We start from the raw sequence: 20,723 nt of genomic DNA, 5'->3' as shown, positions 1-20,723 counted from the left end.
TAGTTATAGATATGCTTAGTTTTACTGTCGAGTCACTCATTACTGATCCGCGAGCTGCATGATACTGACGGGCTGTCAAGAGAGGGAGAGAGCTCTCCGGTTATTACTCCCGTGTTATTGTAAATTACTGTACACTTTTGAATAGTTAATCTACTATAATTAATTTGTTTAATATCGAATCATATCAATTTGTTTTAAAGCTCAATAAATAACAAAGAAGACCTTTGGCCGACACTTTTCAAATTTTGTCCGGAAGATTTAAACTTTAACGGACATGTTGACCAGTGAACAAATATTCTGACGGGAACTCTGCTGTAGATAACCCCAAAGCTTTATGCTTACATGTATTTAAAAGAAGACCTTAACCTAAAGTATTATTTAATTTTTTAACCTGTTTAGCCCTGAGCCTGTTTTTCAGATCTAAGGCTCGAAAATGACATTCCCAGAACAAATGACCATATCTTCCCTTCTAAAAGGGTTAAATTAATAATCTTTTTTCTCAAAGTAATGATAAAACTGTGAGTTGGATGTAGAAAAGTCAGAATCAATATAGATGTTTTTTATTTTAAAGAAAATTCAGATTGAACATAGTAAAAAAACTGTAAATGATAGTCCATCCAAATATTATTTTTTACTTATAGTGAAAATTACCCTTGGATGATGGTAAGGTAGACTAAAAGCTATAGGAATCCAAAGTACAACATATAATAAGTACCCTGTATCAAGATTGATGCAAAACAAGTGACATTTGACCTTTTTAGAGAGGTTTAGCAAAATAACTCCACCTCTGAGGTGATTTGGATGGAAATGAGGGTTTTACCGTTTCTCTGGAACCCATTGGCCGATTTTGGTGATTGACATCTCTTTCTGACCGTTAGAGCCAATAGAATCGAAGGGGAATCTCCCCACTCACACACATGGTAAAACTAAAAGATGGGGGCTTCGCAGACGCAGTTTTTCATCAGAGTGAAGCTATCTCTAACTATGACATCTGGAAACGGAAAAGCAGGTTTATTGCTTATGGATTATCAGAAGTCATTTCAAAGGGACACAGACACATTGGATTAACCTATGGATTAACTTCAGCAGCGTTTTTATTGTTTTAATGCCATTGAAGACCACTTTTGACCAGATTACGACACAGGTAAGCCATGTTAGTGTTTTTAACTACCTAGCGCCACATGTTTTGATGTCTATTTTTGTTTATAAAGTCGCGTATCATTGAGTGATAATGTCTGTACCCATCAATTCTGTCTCATCTCACGATTTGAAACAATGTATTGGATGTGCAGAAAAGATACATAATAAGGTTTTGTGAGTGAATTTCGGTGCAGTAATCGCATTTTTTGCTCATTGCTAATTCAGAGGCTCAGCATTAGCATTGTGGGTTTAAAAAAAAAAAAAAATTAAAATGATCAGTTAGATGAGTTTCTTCCCGTTACATGGATATAAAACATTCATAGTTTATTAAATGAACATGCCCTCAGACACTGTTTCCTGCAAGATATTGCGGGAGTGCCCCGGTATCGGGGGCTCTCGGGCTTAACAGATTTAATAAAGCCTAATTAGTTTGTCTGTTTTGCACACCCTCCTACAGATTTAGCACTTCATTTCAGACTCCAGTTTACAGCTCCCTGCCTACGACATGCCTAAAACCAGTATAGAGGAATGTTAAGCCCTCCCACTATTTTCCAAGAGGGCGTTGCCAGATTTTCAATTTCAGGTTTTAACCAGAAGATGGCGCTTCATTCACAAATACAGAAATGATGTTGCCTTTCGTAGTTGACAGAAACTGCTTTGAAGAGCATTTGAAAATCTAGTCTTTATATATTAAATAATCATAATAATAATGTAAATGTTTACATTACATTAAACCATGCATTTTGTAATGTCAGCATTTCATTTAGAAGAAAAGTAGTGATATTTGATATTTATACTCTATTCCAACAGATTAAACCATTTTCCCACTGTAGGCCGATGCATGAAATTCTTACATTTTTGCCAGTTATATTATGGAGCCGCTGTAAAAAAGGATTTGATCATTAAGTTATTGAAACTTTTGTCTTTAAGTTACTTTCACTTAACATATCAATTTATACAATTTCTACTTAATTTCATAAGTTGTTATTATTTCAACTCAGCTCTGTAAGCCAGTTCAATGACCTCTACATTCTATGAAGTCAATTTGACTGAACAGTGAGTTGTGATGTGTAATAATGTTCTGAAACTTTCCATGGCCTCTTAACATGGCAGTGGTGTTGACATATTCCTGCCCGGTGAAAATACTCCCGGTCTCATAGTTGTTTTCATGAATTGAATGCATTTAACAGGGACATGAGTTTTTTATTTGTTTACGATATACAGTAAGTGAACCACAGAGTTTGATTCGCCATTATCAAAAGAAGAACTTCCACCGGACAAATTGATGACTACGAAAAGCTAAGCGGCGGATGAATACGTTTTTGTGAAGCGATATGACAGTGATTTCGGCTGATGAACCACTGACGGACAGGCAAAGTCAGGTGAGTGGTTGCATATTTAATGGTTTCAAGCAAAACGAAAAGTAGCTAAATGGAGTTAAATCCACACCTAACTGGTGTTTGAATGTTTATAAAAGAGATTTTATTTCAGGGCAGTGTTATGAAAATGTCGGTTAACCAAGCTAACTTTACAGGATTATGATTATCTAAACTTTTATTAAATAAATACGTTTCAAGTATTCTTACTCTTATGTATGACGCTTATGAATTTTTAAAAGGTTTAAATGGTAACTGCCTATATTTGTAGCTTAATTTAGAGAGGTTTTGTTTGTTCGTTCCAGTAATTAGCCGTGTCCCGGCTCTGTTCGGCTAAATATTTAAGCTAAATTAACGTGTTTTGGTGAGGTTGTGTGTGTTCCTGCCAGTAATTAGCCGTGTCCCGGCTCTCTGTTCGGCTAAGAATTGTAGCTTGTTAGCCCCCGCCATGGCTTTGAAATGGATGTCATTTGTGGATAAGTATATGGGACTTGAAGATTGTTTTTTGTTAAGGCCGAGCAAGTGTTAAAGTGATTCTATCCTTGCAACGTTTTTCTGGTTCAGCTCACGCTAAACCTGCCCAGATACAGAGGGGGTGCCTCGCGCCATTGAACGAGTAAAATGCTAACTGTGTTCAGAAATAGCATTTATATTGTGTACAAATGCTATGTTCCACTCTTGAAATGGAGACAAATTTGTATTTCTGCTTTTTAGAAAATATTTTATAGAAAAGAAAGGAATATATTTATTTTATTTTATTGAACTATGGTGCCCATAAACTACATGTCCCACAATGCATTTCGTTCTGTGACTTGTGCACTGAAGTGTCTTAATATCAGCCGTTTCTAGCAGCGGGAACAGTCGGTGCTCAAGGCACTCAAAAATGTTGATCTTTGATTGATGAGATTATTGTTATTTAATCTAATAAATTAATGGGATGTATGTAATTATAACACAGGGAAAGGTTACTGTTCACCCACAATAATAAATAAGATGTGCAATGGTTGTAATTGTTAGATATTTATATTATAATAAAATAAATAATATTTATACATGAACAATAATTTTTCCTAAACTTCTGCTTTCAGAGGTAGTCAATTTATTACTAAAAAAACAATAATAATCCACTGAATAGTCTATGGAAAATAACTGAAAGCAAATAATCAACAATTACAACCATTGTACAATTTATTTTAAGTTTGGTTAAAACAAATAATAGTTTTTTCATTGATATATTTGGCATGCACGTAGACACAAAAATGCTCTATGTGGATGCACACTAACCTTTCCCTGTTATTATTACATGCATCCCATGAATTTATTAGATTGAATATGCCTCATCAATCAAAGATGAACATTTCAAGTTGTTTATTTATTTAAATGAAGTACTGTTTAAGTCTTTATCATATGAATTCAGGGATAATATTGTAATTGTGAAAGCCAAGGCTTGTAGTTTATGGGCAACGTGACTGTTGTAATTGTGTGCATCTTATTATTTGTCATGTTCTCAGTTCTTATTACTTTATTAAGGCCTGCTTCATAATGTACCTAAATGTGTGTTCTCTATTACTGACAGATTTTCAAAGATTTCCGTTTTGCTGCAACTGGATGAAGTGGACTTGTTAGTTGTGCAGGTTTTCCAGTTACAATGAGAAGGCAACATGCACAGTTGCAGACTGTTGGTAGAATATTTTCTATATGTCTGTGTCTCCTCAGATTCAGGCAGAGTTCCAGAGAATTGTCACTACGGACCTGCTTTCATCGTTTCTGGATGGACTTGATGGCCTGGCCTTGCTGGAGGTCTATAAAGGTGCATCCAGGACTGGAAAGAAGCCGGCACTAAAAGGCCTTTTGGACTGCCTTGAGAAAGATGTAAGTGGAGATGCTGATGACCATAATTTAGCCACCATTTGTTTGCTACAAATGTTTATATCCCACTGCATTTGTTGTCCTGCAGGACACAAATGAGAGGAGGAGGACTGCTGCTCTCTTGGGACTATCACACTACATGTCTGGCGAAAATCAGGAAAATGTCATCAGGATGTGTGATGTAAGATCATAACTGTCTTGAATTACTTTATGTAATTGTACATTTTAACATAAATCAACCCAAATCACCCAGTGCCCAAAGTTTCCTTCAAAAGTAATGTTTACAATTACCTTAATTTAACTAAAATAATTGCAATAAAGAATGATACATTTAATATAAACAAAAACAGCAAGAAAACGTAACTATTAAATAATATAAATAAATATAAAGCTCAAACTGTGAAAAGAGAGGAAGTTGAAATGATGTTCCATCACATTGCACTTTTACACTGTGAACTGTAGATTTTAGCTTTTATGTTTATAGCAGAAGCCTCTTAATTAGCTTTGTAGAGAAAAAGTACTTGTAGTAGACTGAGCTCACTTTTATTTCTCCTTTTTTAAGGCTCATGGAGACACTCTCGAGGAAGCCATGAAGGTGATGCAAGTTGGTCTACTCATAGGCTACGAAGGTGAATGGGATGCCTTTCCTAAGCAGATCTTCAATGTGGCAGTTGTGGTCGAGGAGAAAATTGTGCTCCACAACCTGAAAGATGTGGCTTTGCGATGTTTCTTGGACTAATATATTGCTTCAATCGTCAGTATACTCTGGAAATGAAATATTCATTTGAGTTTATCCAGAGGGTTGTTATGAAGATACAGCCAGACCAAGCCTCTGCCAAAATACATGGACTAAAAAACAAAACTAGGTAGGAGGTAGATCATAAAAGAGTGTAGAAAGTGAGCTCAATTTGGTGTTGTTCATTTGTATGTTCAAGTATTTTGTGTCTCTACAGTGACATGTTTTTAAAAAAATTAAATGTTTTAGGTTAGTGAGAATTCCGTTTATGTTGGAAGTGTCACGAAGAAACTTGCATTTTAATAGGACATTTAATGTTCATTTCAGTATTTACTCGTGTCTTGAAAGAGTCCTCTCCTGCTGATGTTCAGAAAGCTCTCTATTTGTTTCGTACTGTTTGTGCTGCACCCTCTGTCCTATTTGTAAAATTAATAACATAAATGTGATGTTGTAATTTGTATGCATGTATATCTGTTGTATACTGTATGTTTATACTTGAAAAATAAAAATATTTCAGCATCTGAAGTAACTTCATGGCCTTATAGGTGATCACAGCTAACTGCCTGCCGTCAGATTTCATTTAAAAAACAGGACTGATTTTAAACTTGTATCTTCAGTAGACTCGACTACTGCAATGGTGTCTTCACAGGCCTCACTGCTTTCACACCGTCTACAGTTTGATTTGCATAGAGGGAGCTCTGTGGCTGAATAGCCAGCGATTAGGTGTGGCCCATTTATCATAGGTGATCAGAGCTACGTGTGATTCACATGGGGGGATGGGCACATAAGGCACACACCTGTAACTGCCTGCCGTCTGATTTTAAGACTTTCTGCGCTCATAAAGAATGATAAGAATAATGCGTATTGAACTGGTTTAATTAATTAGTGAGTTTATTTAACACTAGAACCGCCAATCGGGTCAATTGGTTTGATGTGGTGTGTGTGCAATGTAACTTTTTTCAATAAAATATTAAAGTCTCCCAGTCCGTGACTTTTCCTGAAAGTGTGTTATGTAGCACCCTATGTTTTTAAAAAATTGCATTCTAATAGCGGGATATGTTCATGGCCATGTTGCCATTTGAAACCTATGAGAACATGGTCAGAATCACAAACTGGAGCGGGAGCAAAGGGGAAATGCCCCTTCCCCTCAATGTGAGGCAGACACTTGAGTCCAGTGTCTCCCGTCGGTTCCCAGGCCTGACCACGGACCAGTGGCATAAAATTAGCGAGGAAGCATGGTTGTCATGGTTACCCTTCTGTTTATTCTCCGCGGTGGGGGCCAAGCAAGCCCCCAGGAAGTGCGCCGGACTCTGAGTAGAATATTCGTCGTGGCCAAACGGCAGTACTACACTTCCTTTAGGTTGCTGGGCCCTGAAACACTTTTTCCTATACACAAGTTATTGAGCCGTTTCCGCTCTACATCCTGAACTCCTCCCTTCGATGCAATGCACTTCCGTTTTGGCGGACTGGGTTTGTTTTGCTAGCTAGCTCCGTTGTGCCGACAAAGCACTGATATCGCAGAGACAAAGAGGATATAACAATTACAACATGAAGAAAAGTGGTTCGGGAACTACGTGTGCGGTAGTTGGTTGCAATCACTCGAGAAAGCACCTGAACGAGTGGTTAGATAGAGAGTGCTACGACCACAAACCAGCACCCAGCCATGTTGTTCATTAAATACAGATAAACACAACAAATACTGCATGCATTGTATTTTTTAATATTATATATGAATATTTTCATAGTGATGTAATTGTGTGGGCTGCTTTTATATTTTAATTTGTAATACCTGTTAGGATTAAACATGTGATCTTTCTTGTTGAAGCCATTTCTTTAGTTTCCTCTCAACAATTAATTAATTCAGTGTTATTTATGTACAGTATGAGCTTAATATGAATGATGAACTGTGTTAAAAGAAATTGTAGCACTCTAAGGAACATATGAAATGCAATAATGCAATAACAGTGCAATAATTAAATTAAATTACATCAAACTTTATTTTCACTCAAACAGTACAGGCACATATGATATATTGCACAGCATAAAGAGATCATGTAAATTGTGCATTATGTAAACAACAGACAACTGTTAGCTCCTGTGGGCATGACCTAAATAAGGCAGTTTATTTTGGTTTTATGCTGGGCCACGTCGTCATGTTATCCTCCCAGTTTTGCACTGAATTCGGGTGGGGGAGAGTAACGCCATCTCCAGTCAAAGAAGTAGAATCGTGTTCCCAAGCTAGCATCACTGTTAGCATCGAAATCGCTGTGTTTACACCAGTGCCCGTCTGACTGTTTACATCGGTTTACACCGACAGACGCTGTGCAAAAGACTTCCGGCGGAAATGAAGTGCATTTGTGTAGTGTCATGGCGCTACCCGTGTTTTGGCGCGTAAACTTGTCTATTGACTTACATGGGGAAAGAATGGTCTGTAAATCGTTGGATAATTTTTTTTAAACTAAATAAACCACCCAGTATGAACACTTGTATAGCCCTAATAAAAAACATTCGTTCCTCAAGTTCTAAAAATGTGCGAATAACGTTATTCTGAGAGTTACATCCCTCTGCATTATGAACGCGCATCTAACCCACGGGACCGCGCCGCCCGGCACGTTCATGTTACGTGTTCAGCAGGTTCAGCACTACATGCGTTTATCTTTACCCATGGATGCACAATAACAACGGACCCATATCGTCTCACTGCCATCCCACGGAGCTGTAATAATGGATATATTGCACATGTTTGCTGTAATTCCTCATTTGTAAAATATTATACTACATGGGCTGTATGATTAAATCTTGTACCGTAAATGTTGTATTAAATAAAGTTAATATTACCGACGTTAGATTAACGTCCCTGTAGCTACGTATTGCACTAAGAAGCTTATTGCACTGTATATATATATATATATATATATATATATATATACAGTGCAATAATTCTTTGCATTTTGGTTAAAGTTGCGCATGCGCTATGAGCGCACATACGGGTACTTCTCAGGCATGCCGGGTAATCTGTGACGTTTTGCTCTCTCAAATGTTGGACCATTTTATCATCATGCGCCAAGCAACTCTCATAGGAATGAATGAGGCCCCGTCTCCCACGCTGTATCCAGTTCTTATTATACATCCATTGGGCAGAGGTCAACGTGTATTAAAGTTTAAATCTTCCGGACAAAATTATAAAAAGTGCCGGTCAAAGGTCTTCTTTGTTATTTATTGAGCTTTAAAACAAATGAATAACGACTCTATATAATAATAAAATACACGGAGCCTCTCTTTTTCCTCCCTCTCTTCGGACAGCGTCAGTGTCTGTCTCATGCAGCAGCTGATCCAGTAATGAGTGACCTGGCCGACAGTAAAAATAAACATATTTATAAATAGTTTAGGTAGTTCGAGAGGTAATTAAAATAGCTAAGGGCGATGATCTGACTGAAGTGTGTGTTTTGCTCCGTTCCCCGCTGCATCACAGCGGGAGGAGCTGCAGGTGAGCAGAGCTGCGTGTCTCCGTCCTGTCAGATTAGACTTTACTCGCGTTTATGTCCATATCGAGAGAAAGATAAATAATCTGAATTCAGTGTGCAGTTTACTTTGACGCGGGGGTGAGCAGCAGAGGTGGGGAGAGGCGGGGCTATTGCGTCATCATTATCAGAACATATCAGTAATCGTATAATTACTGATTTTAGGCACATTAATAAAGTTTTAATGAAGTTGAATACAGTATATTCATATTTGTCAGTGATTTCATGTCAATTCGGCAAACATAAACATAAATGATCGTGGTGAAGATGATGATTAAATTAGGATTAAAAATCGAGAGCCGGGCTGCATTTCCTCCCGTTCGTTTTTTAGACTAAACAACATTAAGTTCCGCTGTACATCCAGCGTACTGTACAGTATCTGACTTTATTTCACATGAGCTCCAGTGTGGAACCCCACTGCACCCCCTGGTGGATCAATGATCCATTGCAGCTGGCTTCATTATAATTACATCTATTTATCACGGGGGCGGTCTCAAGTCAAGCTGGAGGTTTTCCCGAGGGCAGATCACGTACCAAACACGGCCCTCGCGTTTCAAACTGTCTGAAATTAAGTGCTACATTTGTATAACCCTCCCTAATATATTTGGACGTCCTGCACTAAATTGTTTTATTGTAGAGATCACTACAGTGTCTTCTTGATATTTTCTATTCTATATTTATATCATTGACCTTCTACGTTCCCCCTATAGAACAGACCTTATGCAGGGCAAGGCAAGTTTATTTATACAGCACCTTTCAACACAAGGCAATTCAAAGTGCTTTACAAAAATGAAAGACATTAAGAAAAAAGCATTTTAAAACAGTCATCAAAAAGCAACACAATCTACCGGCATTGCAATTACTCTAAACGTGTAATAATGTGCTTTAACCAGTAGGTGGTTTGGGTTTAAAAAAACTGTCAAGTTTACAGTGTTAGCACAATCCATATACTGCTGTTTCCGGTTTAGTTTATGACGGATATATTTTGTTATTGTTTTGATATTTGTAACACAAAAGCAATGGAAAAAACCCACAGCAACACAGAAAAGATGATCTTAACATGACCCAGCGGTCTAGTTAATAAAAAACAATAATATCAAAACAAATAAGTGCCGCGGACATGGACCGATGCGGTGCTTCCCAGAGCGTCAAATACCGCCGCCGATGGGAATACATTGCAATCAGTTGAAAGCTCTTTGCGTCCGTTTATGAAGCTGAAGGAGCTTCGGGGCGTCACAACTGCACGCCAAAGATAAGATAAGATAACGGATGGACCTTTATTAATCCCCTTGGGGAAATTCAGTTGTACCCTGACCCTGACCAAGCGTTGCTATTGGACGATCAGGGAGTGAGACTGTGTTGATTCCTGCCCCTTTTTACAATAGAGAAAAACAACAGCAAAGCCAGGGGCAAAGCGGTTTTAGTGCTGATCTTGTAAAGGCAGCTTGAGTGAAACTCAAGTTGAATATGACAAGAAAAAAATGTTAAAACAAAAAAAATGGTATTTCAATAATGAAGGACTTATTGAACATGTACAATACAATGACATGCAGATATAGAATCAACCCTATATATAGTATGCAGGGGTTGAGTACAACAAATAGGGGTTGAGTTTACGTTCTGCTGAAGCAAAACTGCTGTTTTCATGGGCCTGACGGCGGTAGTACCTGCGGAGGGCGGGACTGCCGGGATGGCATTGTCTCACATGATGGAAGTACTCCTCAGGGCGGCTTGAGGTGTACCCACAATCCTCACACACAAAGATCTTTGAGCGTCTCTGGCGGTAGGCATACTGTTGTTGAACGGCGTGAATCTTCCTCATATGGGACTCCAGAGAGCAACGCTGTGTGAAGGCTTTCTCACATAGTTCACACTTGTAGGGACGGATACCTACAGCAGGGGAGACAGAGAGGATTATTTCTGCATTAGTGCATATTTGTGTATATGTATGTATACCTTCAGATTGGCATCAGTGTCTCATCAGTTATGTGACAAATCTTGCATGCAAATATCGGAGTCAGCAATGAAAAAGCTAACAGTGTCAACCAGGGGGGGAGGGGGGAGGATACAGTGTGAGGTGCATACCTGGGCCATTACCTAGCCAGTGGGGCACCCAAACACACAAAACATGAACCTGTGGTTATTTTAGTTGACCTATTCTCTTATATTCGTATTTATTAGGAGCTAAAGTACCAAATGTTTTGGCAAGAGAGGATCATCAAAAATAATAATAGTTAATTGTATTTTAGTTGTTGAAAGAGAGGTCTAAATATTGAAAAATCAAATGCAACTGTAATGCTACTCACTGACACTCCTAAACGTAAAGGAATGAAATGTAAAGGATTTTGTGGGAACATAGTCTAAAAGAGCAGAATTCCCACCACTGTTATGAGCTGAGTTAGAGTGCAGCCTAATTTATGCAGCCTTTGCATTCATGGACTGAACATCCACTAGGCATACATTACCTTAAAGCTGAAAATACAAAACTGCAATACTTTAGTAAATGTTTATACATGTATTCAAGAGTTTTGTATGAACTGAGCTGTATTATGTTATCTGTTGTGTTGAGCTAATTATGTGGTTTTGCCAGGTGATGCGTATAGCATCTATATTAATATAGAATCTTTTTTTATTTGTATTGATAATGAAATTTGAAGAAGCATATTGGGGAAGATTTAAAATCATTAGTGAGGGGAGGATAAAAATGATACATCTAAATTAGTGAGATAACATCAGCCATTATTGAAGCAGCACAAGAATCTATTCCAAAAAGAAAACAGGCTAAAAAGAAAAATATTGTATTGTGGAATGCACAAAAGCAATTAAAAAACGAAATAAGGCATTTCAAGTTTAAAAAAAAGTATTGAATATGGAAAATGTGATAAAGTATAAACGAGAGCTGGCACAAGTCCGGAAATTAATAAAAAAGACAGAAAGAGAGTATTGGAGAAAATATTGCAACTCAGTATACTGTAGGAGAAGTACACCTCCAGAGAGAGTATGGGAAACCATCAAGAAAATGTTTAAAAATAATTAAGTTATCCGGTAATGAAAAATGATGTATAATTGATAACAAATAATAAGGGAAAACCAGAACTATTAGTAAAAAATGTGCTAAAGTACACAGTCAAGAAAATCTAAGTAATGAAAAAAAACAAGGGAGAGAAACTACAAAGTTCAATTTAGAATTACAGGATGGAAATGAGTTTGACAGTGTAATTAATATGAATTTTTCAATAATTGAACTAAACTAGAAAATTCAGAGAAAAACATCCGATGTTTAAGCCTGTTAAACCCCACGGACCCTCCGTAACAAGACCTCATCCCAGGCTCTGGTGGGTCTACTTCAGCCTCTGCCTGTGCCCCATCGCCCTTGGTCCCATATCTCGTTGGACTTTGTCACGGCAGCAGTCGATTGCTCCAGCAGCTTTCCTGAAGGATCTGTGTCTGGCCAGCCCTGCAAACCCACGCGACACAGCCTCCAGGTCTTCTGCTTTCCTGGGGAGGTGGATAACGTGGTGGCGAATGGCCACCTCCTCAGTGACCCTGTGGACAATTCGGTGAACAGTGGATCGAGGCATCCCAAACGCTCTGGAGACCACCCTGTAGGATGTCCCACTTGCCAGCCAGAAGAGGAACACCAGGGTCTCGATGGTCCAGCAGCGCGTTCAGGGACTCCCTGCTCAGCCTGAAATCAGGGCGTGTGTCCTGGTCATTAAAGAACCTGTCCAGGACAGGGACGGTCATGTTCATCCTGCAGTACAGGGGTCTTGGCTATAAGAAAAGGTGGAGGATAAAGGTCAATAGAGAATTCAGTTTAAAATGCTTATTTTTCAGTGTCTATAATATATGCAACCCGGTATCACGGCAAGACGTGAACATGTGACAATTTACCATGCTGGGAGACGTGAAGATGTTACGATTTCGTCCCTTCAAACGTGACAGTTACACGGTATTGTTAACCCATGTTAACCAGTGGAGAAATAACCGGAAATGCCAAGCAAATGCTACCCCGTCGGTCGGTTGTTATTGTCAATATTAATATAATAATGATTTATTTTGTAATAGTCACACTCAATTACGCCGATTTTCTTGTTGCCCCAGCTGGTCGACACCTCTTTAAGCATAAACAAATGCTACATTAATGTATTAAATCAATGTTAATCCATGCGTGTGGATGTGGAATTAATGGACGTGACGTTGTGCGATTGCGTTGCCAGGCAACAGCTTCGGTTCAGTCAATTTAAAAACTCTTCAACTACAACTGTAGTTATATTTAAAGACATGTTAGAAGGCCAGACAAAATACTTTAATGCAGATTAAAACGTAAATGTGAAGGAATGTGTGTATAACAAAATACATCCGTCATAAACGAAACCGGAAACAGACTTAGGCAAGATCCTCAGCTCGATAATTGGATGGTTTAGCCGCAATGCATGCTGGGATTTGGTGTTTATGTGATGTGAAATCTGAAAACGTTTTTTAAAAATAAATAATACTTTATTCCGAGTGTGCTTGCTTTTCTCTTTGAAAGTCATCATATAACGGCATTGTAATGCACGGTTCGGCTGCATTATATATCTGCCGTAGTTCTCTATTTATAGAGCCCTGCTGAGAAGACTTCTAGACAAACAGGAACAACTGCCGCCAAAACTGAAAACGTGACGTGGATCATAAATATATAAGCAATTAAACAGCATCTTACATTTCTTTTCACACAATACGTCTCCTTGCAGTATCAACACTAATCTGGCTGACTTTTATATGTTATCCAATTGGTATATAGGCTGTATTTACACCATAACGGTGCAGAGCTGATAGAAAGGGACACCTGGTGGTTAAAGCACGTTATTGAATTTTATAAATGTATTATTGTTCCAGAGATACAATAAATTGTATGTACAATTTGCATATAGATATATTGCGTAGTGTGTTGCCTTTCTTTAAAGATTAATATTAGTTTCAAAGTAAAAGCGTTCAATATACATCATTAAAGTTTATTTGCAGATGTGACAGGAGGTCTTCTCCCTTCGTACCGCTGCACGGAACTGTGCCATGCGCCTCCGCGCATTTGTCACTACTAGGCGGCGCCGGAAGTATAAATACACGGGTGTGGCGTAGCTCGTGACTCACCTGTCAACTCCTTCGCTGGTGGCTGGAGCACGGCGTGGCCTAAATGAATTGTTTGGCGTGGCAGCCGTTTCCCACACTCACATCCGGATAGCGCATCTGACTGCCGGTGCGGTGGCCGAGAAATTGCTCCGCTGGAGACTCCCCTGGGCGCAGTGTTGTTATCATCTGGTGAGTTGCCGTTGTCTGCCTCCCTTTATCACCTGACACTTGGCTCCTGGCTTATCTTATTATATTTATTGCTGCAGCGGGATTTTGCCGTGGCCTGTGCGTCTCTCTCCCCTGGCGGCTCGGGTGCTGTGCTGTTGCTGAATAGATTGTATGGGAACCTGTAAATTCAGTTATAGACATCCATGTGTTTATTTGGCCTCTAAATAATATTATATGTACCTGTGCCCTTTTCAGGGGTGCTATTAATTGTTAGGCCCACCTTCGGACAACTGGTCCTGCTGTTGTGGCTCTTTGCAGAGACTCACTGCTGGGATAAACTTGCCGTTGCTTTGTGAGCTCCGTGGCTGGTGACGTGCCACTTCCCCCCCCCCCCCCCTTGCTGGACTCTGGAGCGTTTCGGGCTCTCAGGGAACTCGCCGACCAATTCTCACAGATACACTCACTGTTTAATTTGAGAAACTGTTATTTTGTTTTGTTATTTTAGTTAATATACTAGTATTTTCCTTATTTAATATTAACCATTGTGCACAGACGTTATTTGGATACCTTAATTGATTTGGTTTTATTCTTTAAGTTTATAGTGTTTTCCATGTTTAACATTGACCATTGTGTGCAGACTTTATTTGGATAAGTTAATTAATTTGGTTGTATTTGTTTGGTTATTTAGTAGTTTATTTAAGTGTAATACTGTGTGGAGGTTTTAACTGTCTTCCTCTTGTCAGACAGGTGCTGTGGGCCTGATGCGGCAACCCCAATCCCTGGTGATGGTGTTCTTCACGAGTCCTGTTGTTTGGTTTGCGGTGTCACGGGTGGTTTTGAGTTGGACCCTTCCCCCTTTTAGATTTATTGCCACCTGGTAAGCCCCAGCCCTGTTTTGTTCCTCCTATGCCCCAGTATTAACTTTTAGCTGATTGTATAAATGTGTATCTGGTGTTTTTAGAATATTTAATTGATTGTTATAAAATAAAGTAATTGTGTTAACTGTAACTGAAACCGTCTCTGGCCCGTTATGTAAAACAAACCTGTGTTCCTTGTGGGTTAAATCTTTTATTATCAATAGTTAGTTCCTAGGGGTGAAACTCCCTTAGGTAGCGTTGTTGGCAACACAAACTCTTACCTACACCACAGCGTCACACATTGTTTATACTGCCCCCTTGTGTTCGTTTACGGTACCTAGGATGTGTGCATGTAATAGGGAATTTCTTCAGTTGATGTCACTCCCGGTGCTGCAGAGTTCCTTTTATTATTACGCTTTTGCTTTGGATACTATTGATCTGTAAGCACCAGAACATAATGTATAACCTGTGTAACATTAATATGTTGTCGAAAATGTGAATCTGTAACATTTTCCCTGTATAAAGAGTTTGCTCGAACATGCTTAATTTAGCTAGCTAGCTTTACATTTAGCTTGCTAGTCTAAGAGTTTAGGCTTATTGCATTATAAATGTTGGCGTGTTTGTTGCACTTACATCTACAGTAAGCTGTTGTTTTCATATGCCTTTGATGGTAAAATGGTGAATTGTATTTGTTTGGTTAAATGGATTTAATTAGTAGCATTACATACAGATACTGTGTACATGTATGAGCGTATGTATGAGACGCAGACTAATTTAATTAATGTATGTATATTAGGGATGTGCATCTCCATCACTGAGGCCGATGCGATGCGCATCTCGATACGTTGCCACGATACGATACAGTAACGATACCTTTGAAACACCAGGCGATACGATACGATACGATTCACCCCTGTTGCGATACAGTTCGATACGATTTGATTCAACATTATGCGATTCGGGGCGATACGATGCGATTCAACACGATGCAAAAATAATGATACTTCAATATGGTACGACAGAGGATTTTTGTTTTATTCCTGATATGCAGCAAATCATACATTAACAAAAAAGTGCTTTACATATTTGGTACTGCACATCCCATCATGCCGTTTATTTTTTTTACCTTTAAAAGCTCTCCAGAGTACAATTGTATAACACCTCACAGTTAAACAATGTAAGGATGCATTGCTCATGATTAACAATGTGCAAATAACAGCTACCATAGAGCAATGCCCATACAGCTGCCAGCCTGATGTGCTTAACACTCAGAGGCTAACTCACCAGTGAGCAGAAAGCAGTGGTTTCTATCTGAACAATAAAGAAAACAAATAACCTTTCACAAACAGGTATTTCATAACTGCTTACAGTAAGGAAGACATTTAAATTATTATTGGCCGTCACAGGCTGCTGTAAGCTAAACACCTCTCTCTGACAGAACACCTCACTGAGTGATTTAACTCATATGTCTCACTTTCAGGTTTCTCTTTTCAGCCGCAGACCCCATGTCGCCTCTTTATGTGCGTCGCTAAGTTCCTCGTACTACTTGTGTACTTTAAAGCGGCTCGGCATCGTTAACAATTTGCGAGTGATTTTTCAAGTTGACCGTCTGTAGTAATAGTGCCGCGCACATATACCATCAGGACGTTACTGATGGGGTGCGGCTGCGGAGTGATACTGTGTGTATGCAAGTCCGCATCTAGGACGGATCTATGTATCATGGCTGTAGACCTGTTAAGTAATAAAGATACCTCATACAAAGGTCTACGGATACCTTATTACTCTCCATGACCTGCGGTCAACTATATAGCATAAATGGCTATTACACCGTCTTTCTTGAATAATCCGAAGTGTTGCCAAACGTTTGATTTGTAGGTATTTTTCGGTGCGCTGTGTTTCTCTTTCTCCTCAACTTCCGTGTGTGTTGATAACTGAGACTCTCGTTCTCCGTAGTGGCGAAGCAAATATCAAAGATCGTCTCTGCTGAACGTTGACAAGATAAGGGGATTTTATATGAATGAATCGTTTTTTTACCACCGATGCAAAGACGCTACGCAATCGATGCATCGCGAGTTCAACCCAAACTGTAGCCGATGTGCACTCTTTCAACCGGTGCACTCGCATCTTGAACGTTTATGCCGGTGCACCGATGCGAATCGGTGAATCTTAACATCTCTAATGTATATGAGTTATATGTGTACTAATGTATGCTTTATTTCTGTATTGTATTTCTAGTTTCACAATGAGAATTGTACAGTAAACATCAAGAAAAGCCTTGTGATTATTGGAGGTTTCAAGTTGTTAGCTACCTGTCTAGCTTTGCATAGCCGCACACTGCGAGGGCAGAACAGTGAAAAGATCAGAGCACAGTGAGCTCAAGCACACAAAGCGAACACTCAGCAACCATGACGGTCAGGAGGAAAGTATATTAATGAGGACAGTCACACCAGTATGCAGCAAGAAGCAAGTGGTGAAACAGAGCAGCCAACAGAGAAGTATGAGTGTCTTTCCCACGGACAGAAGACATTGGCCTATGATGTTGTGTCATGCCACTGTAGTCTTCCTTCACCAGAATACTGTTTGCACATGGACTAAGAAAGGATGTGCGACCATTGTTCAACAAGTTTTGTAGAACGTTGACACCCGCTGGTTTGTGGACTGTTCCCAAACAGGCTTCCCCGACTATGATCCATCCTACGTCAAGTCGCTGCGCATAAGGAGCATTGTGAGGCCTGTTGATTTGCTTGTGCACCCTTAAGATGTCTCTCCCTAAGAGCAGGAGGATTGGAGCGTCTCGGTCCACAGCTGCAATCTTGTCAGCAACTGGCAGTAGGTGGGGGTGATGGCGAGCAACGTCTTTGGAGGGAATTTCCGTCCTATCATCCGGCATCAGGTCACACTCGATTAAGGTGTGGAGAGGAAACTGTAATTTCCCATCCAAAGACTCTATCATGAAGTTACTAGCTCTCCTACCTGAAGTCTCCGTTGTTCCTGAACAGGTTTTCAGCGTGTATGGAGACGAGCTGGCCTTGACTTTGAAGAGATCGAATAACTTTGTCTTTGCCAGAGACCTGTTACTTTGCTCATTAAGCACAGCATACATCTTGATAGCTGTTTCCTTTTTTCCTGCAGGATATGCCTTGACCAAACAGATCTTTGAGCATGAACGTGGGCTGTAAGCATTTCCGCACACCTCTGTACACTTCGAGGTGACTGGAGGAGATACACTCTCGCTTTGTTCATGGCCCTCCTCTTTATCAATCATAAAACTCTGGCTGCAATGTGTTTTTCACTGTTGCGCTCAAAGCACTTCACTGTCGCTTTGCAGTCTCTTGCTATGTGTCGGGTCGACCCATAACATCTGTAGCATATGCGGTTGTCTCTCAGGTATAATTTTCTCTTCTCTATAGACTTGCATCTGAAGCTTCGGCACTTCTTGAGTGGGTGTGGCTTCTTATGTATCGGACACTGATGCTCTGGGTCATCAACTTTCTTGTCAGCAGGACCCGCTTGATTGTCCGAGGTTGTTTTGTGCACACTTACCGAGGTTTTGTTGCTGTACTTCTCAGGCTTCTCCGTTTTGGAAAGAGCATGACTGCTTGAGGTGGTGAAAGTGAAGCATGGATAATTTCTGATCTTCGCCTGACGTCGTACAAACGAAGAGAAGACAGAGAGAAAGGGGGGGAAATGCCACTGCGTGGTCCTCCTTATAATTGGATCCTTGAGCTATCCATCTTTCTTGAAGGTTAAAGGGGAGCTTCTCTACTATTGGGTTTACTCCACGAGCCGTATCCAAGTATGAGAGGCCTGTCAAATACCCTTCTGCCTTAGCACACTCCAGTTCAAGGAGAATGTCACCTAGTTCTCGAAGCTTGACGTTGCCTTTGTTAGTTAGCATCGGGAAGTCTTCAATCTTCTTGAGCAGAGCATTCTCAAGGACTTCTGGTGTTCCATAACATTCTTCAAGACGCTGCCAAACCCATTTTGAGGCCTACTGTGGGATTGAGGACATGTACAGAGCAAATTCTTTTTGCCCGTTCTGATGACTCAGCGCCAAGCCATTTTGTTATTTAGTCCAGTTCCTCTCTATGTGACAGGTTCAAATATTGTGTGGCGCTCTGAAAAGATGCTTTCCATGCCCAGTAATTCTGAGGTCGGTCATCACATTTTAGAAGACCCAAACTCACCATTTCCCTGCGAATTAGATAGCTTGCAAAGTCTGGTCCCCTTTTGTGGCTCCGTAACACACCCTCTTCCAGGATTGGAAAACTGCTGAGGCCTCTGAGAGTAAGTCTTGGATGGAGAGACCTTGCTTGTTTGTGACTTTGGTGAATAGCTGGCTCTGCACAACGATTTTGGAATGGATTGTGAGTCCATTTGCATCTTTTCATATGGTGATGCTATGCGAAACACCTCTGAGTGTTGTTGGATATATTCACTTGTACGCTCAATTGGGCTGAGAGGCTTATCTAGCACATGTGGTTTGTGGATGCGCTCCCCACTTTCATTCTCCTCAGCTTCTTCATACACTGCAGCTTCAGCTGAGGCAGCAGCGGCAGCTTTCTGGCTTTGGATAATGTGGAGACTGGCCTCTGGGTTAGCTTTCTGCTTAATCAATTATGCTTCTTTTTCTGCAAAGGCTAGTTTAGCATGGGCAGCTCTAGCCTTACCCCTAGTTTCCACCGGGTCCGTCTGCACCGCGGTTTTGGTCCGACCTCCTCTAGCGTCATAACCCACCGAGCGCGTTTCAGAAGCATTTCAGAAGCGGAGCGTCTTGCCTGCCGGCTCGCAGTTTTTGTTGATTTGGGCATATTTCCTGGACAGGCTACTTTGTACAGACAAAGTTAATAAAGATTATAATAATATTCCAGTTATAAACGACATGATACAAACATGTGTTGCTATATTTTAGTGGTAAAAAAATGCATTCATAATTATTCTATATATATAATTTACACAGTGCCTGTAAACCGGAGGAGAACGCTGGCATTTCTCCTCCTACTAGAAAGACTACAGAGGGATAGGGTAGGCCGTAACGCGACGCAGATGGACCCGGTGGAAACTGGGGGTTAGCCTGTGCGTTGATGACTCTTTGCTTGAGGTTCCGTGATGACTTTGAAGATACTTTTGAGGACTTTGATTTTGTGTCAAATGCAGTGGTTCTCAACTGGTCAGGCCTCGGGACCCACTTTTTACTTGGTCAATAAATCGCGACCCAACATTTTGAAGCACTCAAATCTATTCAACAAAAACGTGCTGTAATATATAAACTTTTCAGCATACAATATTAATACAAGTGAAGTACAGTGCATATATCACTTATCCCCAGAACTAAAGTATGCTTTTAAAAAAGTTTTAATGAGATGATGGAATCAAAGCTGAACTATATAAAAGGCACACATGCTGAAAACGCAACCCCAGCAGGGGGGTCTGGGGGGGATTTTTAGAAATACTGACATAAACTATGCATTCTGGTACACTCTGAGAAGAAAATAAATAAATCTATTACTACCCGACATATTAATAATATTTTATGCCATTGTTTGTTTTTCACTTTGTTCTGACATCTTGCTGCGAGAAGAGCAAAGAGGAGATGGTCTGTGTGACTTACTTTAAATTCATTATGTGTTCATTTTTATCTGAAGTTGTACCTATGGATGTATAAAGAAGAGTTCTACCGCAAAGTTATTCTCCGTGGGGACTTCCGGCAACAATCTTGATTCTGATAGGCCAGAAGACTCGAAAAAACCTCAGCAAAGATATTTTATTGAGAAGATGATCACTACGTGACAGAAGTTTTCAAAACCGTTTATGGTCTCCAGTACTCCCAGTCCAACGCTGACTGCATGCATAGCGTTAGAAAATTGGGCCTTCAAAATAAAAGTTTGACTTTCCCCCCCCCAAAAAAAAAGAATTCCAATTTCTTTTTCTCTTTTTTTTGTTC

General features: G+C 39.9%; 2 protein-coding genes and 1 long non-coding RNA gene across 3 annotated transcripts in view; 2 read left to right on the top strand and 1 right to left on the bottom strand.

Moving 5' to 3' along the window:
* Positions 1-4,151: 4,151 nt before the first annotated feature.
* On the top strand, positions 4,152-5,124 carry LOC307019873 (uncharacterized protein; the record flags this gene model as incomplete). Its single annotated transcript, XM_079650976.1, has 3 exons — positions 4,152-4,388; positions 4,474-4,566; positions 4,948-5,124. The coding sequence occupies exons 1-3, from the start codon at positions 4,215-4,217 to the stop codon at positions 5,122-5,124; spliced, it is 444 nt and encodes a 147-aa protein (XP_079507102.1). The 5' UTR covers positions 4,152-4,214.
* A 5,085-nt stretch (positions 5,125-10,209) lies between these two features.
* The window catches only part of LOC307019871 (uncharacterized protein), a gene marked incomplete at both ends in the record, with an annotated part of 11,637 nt that continues 1,123 nt past the window's right edge, over positions 10,210-20,723 (bottom strand). Inside the window, 3 exons of the mRNA XM_079650971.1 lie at positions 10,210-10,532; positions 12,046-12,188; positions 12,262-12,416. Coding sequence (XP_079507097.1) covers positions 10,210-10,532; positions 12,046-12,188; positions 12,262-12,416 — 621 coding nt within the window. The remainder of the gene's footprint in view (positions 10,533-12,045; positions 12,189-12,261; positions 12,417-20,723) is intronic.
* LOC307020939 lies at positions 13,761-14,955 on the top strand. Its single transcript, XR_013803021.1, has 3 exons — positions 13,761-13,943; positions 14,021-14,091; positions 14,178-14,955. It is a non-coding gene; the product is annotated as an uncharacterized lncRNA (long non-coding RNA).

Source organism: Notothenia rossii, assembly GCF_949606895.1.
Source record: "Notothenia rossii genome assembly, chromosome: 9".
NCBI lineage: Eukaryota > Metazoa > Chordata > Actinopteri > Perciformes > Nototheniidae > Notothenia > Notothenia rossii.
Note: the sequence above shows the minus strand (reverse complement) of the source record. Positions and strands in the feature narration are given on the sequence as shown.